This window comes from Vigna umbellata, chromosome 3 (assembly GCF_029865625.1).
Source record: "Vigna umbellata cultivar VRB3 chromosome 3, Vumbellata_1.0, whole genome shotgun sequence".
NCBI classification, from domain to species: domain Eukaryota; kingdom Viridiplantae; phylum Streptophyta; class Magnoliopsida; order Fabales; family Fabaceae; genus Vigna; species Vigna umbellata.
In genome coordinates this window covers 54478015-54482564 of record NC_142167.1, presented here as the reverse complement: position 1 = coordinate 54482564, position 4550 = coordinate 54478015, and the positions used below count along the sequence as shown (strand labels likewise).

General features: G+C 30.0%; 1 protein-coding gene across 1 annotated transcript; it reads left to right on the top strand.

Moving 5' to 3' along the window:
• Positions 1-3184: 3184 nt before the first annotated feature.
• On the top strand, positions 3185-4129 carry LOC124842716 (uncharacterized). Its single transcript, XM_047319268.2, has one exon. It carries the CDS (start codon positions 3282-3284, stop codon positions 3855-3857), a length of 576 nt encoding a protein of 191 aa, XP_047175224.1. The 5' UTR covers positions 3185-3281; the 3' UTR covers positions 3858-4129.
• The last annotated feature ends 421 nt before the right edge of the window (positions 4130-4550 follow it).

The following is a 4550-nucleotide window of genomic DNA, read 5'->3' as shown; positions in this document are numbered from 1 at the left end:
CCATGGTGACGGGATGTGAGCCTCCATGTGCGAACATTGAACGGGAAGCCCTAAATCAGAATCGTGCCTCCACCTACAACTAGAATCAGACCTGCAGAAACCAGATTAACACCATATAACCATCACGCAGGGATCCAATTCAGACTTCGTGCCTCCGGAAGCAATGCGAACTGCATATTTTCGGGAACAAGTAAACTAAAATTGCCTTTTTCTGTTATCTTTTGTTTTTTTAATGTATTTAATAAAATGTTTATTAGTTATTATGATTTTTCCTTTATTCATAGAAACTAATGAAAGATTCATAATTTAATAAGTTTTTTGGTGTATTTTTATTCATAAGTTAGTTAACTTATCCATTACATAGACGCAAAAATCTAAAATATTAAAGAGATTAAGTTTATATGTTTTTTTCACCTATATTCCTTAATTTATTAATTTCAATAATATAAGAATTTAACTCATATTCGAACTCTAGGTTTTCCATACATTTATTCTATATGTTGGCATTAAGTGATCCACAAACCTATGATCTTCACTTATTCACTTCATATAAATATTATTTTGGTGAAAAACTAATTAACCATCAACCTTAATACTATTTATTGAACAATTTGAAAAGATAAACATTAAAATGACATTTAGTCAAAAAATTAATCATTATATTGTATAGTATTTTTAAAACGAGTCATCCGCCCTGATGCGATATTCACCATGGGTTGACCACTTAGTGAGTCAATCCAACCTGACTCATTTATTAGCGAGTAAAAAAACTTCGAATCCGACCCAACTCACCACGAGTTGGTGGGTTAAACGGGTTGATTCACTTAACTCTTTTTCATCCTCTTCTTCTAGGATTGTGTAATATGTTACTTTGATCAATCAAATTAAAACAATAATAATTGAATCAATTGATATAAAAAAGGGTTTGAATTGTAATGGTTTTGGTTTTATTGAATAATTAATTAATTTTATTTCATTAAAAAATTAAAAAAAAGGTGGATTGATGACGGCTCACCACGGATTCAACTTAGGTGAGTCGGGTTCTTAGTGAGTCAGGTCAAAATTGGCTCGTATCAAAATTTCACATTTTTTTCAATCTAGCTCAGCTTAAACTCATGGTAGGTCGGGTTAGTTTACAAGTTTCAATCATTTTGACAATGCTAATATCGTATATGTATCGAATGATACACATCGATTAAATTGCCTCAACCAATCGTCTTAGTTTGAAGGAGACTGATAAGTGACAATCATAATCAATTAACAATTAGAATCAATTAATCATTCAGTTAATCTAAACATGTCAGTAATCAGGTTTAACAAAATTGAACTATGATTAAACTAATCCTAATAAAAACCCATGAAAAAATTTCTAAATACATGTGAAACTTGTTAAAACTTTAATTACGCATTTAATACAACATTTAATTAATTAATCAATCAAATTTGAAGTGACTTAAGCATTGAAATATATGTAACATATCACTTAATCTTATCAATTCGAGATTCAACTATAAGATAACTAAAGCAAGAAAAATTGTTTTAAGTAACTCGATCACCTGCACCGAAATTCGTTAGAAAAAAATTCTATAAGAAAATGTATTTTTTATATATATGGTTCAATTTATTTACTTTTACATAATATGATATTTTTAACTTAGTATTCACATTATATCCTTGATACTGTTTATTTTGGTAAAAATATAAAAACTAAAGACTAGCTGAAGATTATAGGTTAATAGAAAATATTCATGATTTAAATTCTCATAAAACTATATTTATGTTCTGTTCAATAGAAAAGAGAAATAAGTAAAGAAAAAAACGAAGAGAGATGAATGACTAATAGTAAAAATGAAAACAAGAAAAATAATTTTGAAATAAAGTGATATTAGAAGTTTTTTTTAAGAGAAAATAAATTTTACACTACCTGTAAATATCTACCTATATAAATTTCACATTATATCACTTAATGAGACCACCTCTCATCAAACTTTCTGTGAATATTTAGCTTTAACTTCAAAATATCTAATTTGGATTTTCTGTTGGTTTCTTTTTCCTGTTTTTTTGCTCGATCTTCAAAACAGTTTATTATGTTAATTTTAATGTTTTAAAATATATTAAAAATATATAATATATCAATATCAGAATGTTTTTAATACTTAATAGAAAAATGAATAAATTTGGACTCTAAAATATCAAGTATATAACATGAGTTAGTTTATTAAAGATTTTATATTTTTTTTTATAAATACGACTAAAATAAAGGATGCAAATATGTATAAATTTGATAACATAAACTGATTTTATGAGAGTTAATTAAATTTAAACTTATAATTTTATAAGATTAATCTTATGTTTTCACAGTTTTGCATGAATCGCTGTCTTCTATTCCATACTTTCACTTTTTTCCAAACCCTTATTTTCACTTTCTATTACTCTCCGCCTTCTTCTTTTACGTGTTCTCTAACTAACACTCCTTTTTTTCTCCATCAAAGAAGATAATTTTTCTCTTATTTTTTAATTCATTTAAATTCCAAAATAAAAAGATAAAGATATTTATTTTATTTCTTCTTCACCTAAATTACGAGAAAGAAATATTCTGTATTTTGTCGAAAAGATCTGTGAATATTTTAAAAAAAAAATCAATCACAGTCAATTACGTAGAAAAACAATTAAAATAGTTAAAGAAAAAGAGAAGTGTGTGGTAGAAAAATATTATCCACACACTTAATATCATCTGAAAAGAAAAGAATACTAAAATAATAATAGTTGTTGCTTATAATTTGTTCCCGCAAGTTGTCACTATCTTTGGGCCTTTTGATACCATGCAAAGGCAAAGCGCCACGCTTTCCCCATTGCCATTCATCACCGTCAGTGCCCGCGCTCGCACGAATCCCTATTCTCATCCAATCCAACGGTCAAAAATCAAAGCACCGCTAACCTATAAAAGAGGCTACACGACACTCCAAACAAATCCATGTCCAAAAATACCCTTTATTTAATTTTCTCCCTTTAATTAATTATTTAATTACTTAATTAATTATTATTCCTCTTTTTTCAGTTTTGAAATGTTCTAGGCATCTAGTCCAACAATAACAAACTGACTTTACAATGTTCCACAAATTAAAATATTCCGTGAATCCCCTTCTTTCTTCTTTTTCCCACATTTTGACCATCTCTCTTTCTTTTCCCTTCCTATATAATCTTCCATCCCCCACACCTCTCTCTTCATCCTTGACCTATTTCCCTTCTTCTTCTTCTTCTTACACACTCTCACTCACTTCATGGAGGAAACTTTGGTGCCAAAGAGGCCCAGAGAAGAAGAAGAAGAAAAAAGGAAAGTGGAACAAAAAGACTTGAACTTTGAACAAGACCACTCCTCAAAGAGGCAAAAGCCATACACCCACATCCTCTCTCTTCTTGAATCAGAGGAAGAAGACTCCACACAAGATCTCTCCCCTCTCATCACATCCCTGCAACAAGAAATCACTTGTTCCTCCAACAATGATGATTTCCAAGATGCCCTTTTGGGCTGCCCAACTCAAGCAATTGACCTAGACAACCTCACAACAATGGATGGGTCAGAGAATGAGGCAGCAGCAACATCAGAAGTTGTTGTCAAGGAAAAGGAAGAAGAGGAGAGTGAGAAGGAGAGGGTGATGAGACACCTCCTCCAAGCCTCAGATGATGAGCTTGGGATCCCAAGTAGTGGAGATGGGCTCTTTCAGTTTGTTGGAGAAGATGGGTTTAACAGTGATCATGGGTTTTCATCTTTGTGTGACAAGATGTGGGAGCTTGAAGATGAGAGAGCTAACTACTATGCTTTCTTGCAATCTGAACTTTTCTTAGGGGGACATTGAAAAATGTTGTCTAGGTCAAGTTATCCAAAACTACAAAATGGTAACATAGTAGGATCAGAGATGGAGGATATTTTTTTCTTTTTTTAAAACAAATTATTTACTTTTACTCTTCTGTAAAGATCACGAGAACTCTATGCTGCTGTCATTGCTTATCATCTACAGTTAGGCAGTGCCCACTTTTGCAGGTCAATCTGTACTTCAGCACTAGAAAAATTAATTAGATACTCACATTAAGAAAAAAATAAGGGACATTAGACTTTTTCTTTCATTAATTAATTTCTCCTCATCTTTCTCATTTACCAAGATTCGATGGAGTTTCAATTAATTAATTAAATTTTCAATTTATCGTAAATTTAATTATTTTTTGTTAAGTGTTAGAAACTGTAATGTTTTATAATTAATATAAAACGGTATTTTACTTTTTGTAAAACGATACAATGATTTTTATATTTTAATTATAAACATCTTAAATAGTTACATAATTATAAATCATTGTCGCTTAGTCATTGTAGTCCCTTAGTCATTCTAATCGATGATATAAAAGTCATCATAATGCATAAGTCAAGTTTCTTAACACATGAAAATAATAAAATAAGACAACAAGATAAAATAGTAGTTATATTCAAAGTTGAGATGAAAAAATGGAGTTAGTATATGGAAACTGTGGTAAAACATGAGATTATTAGACATCAT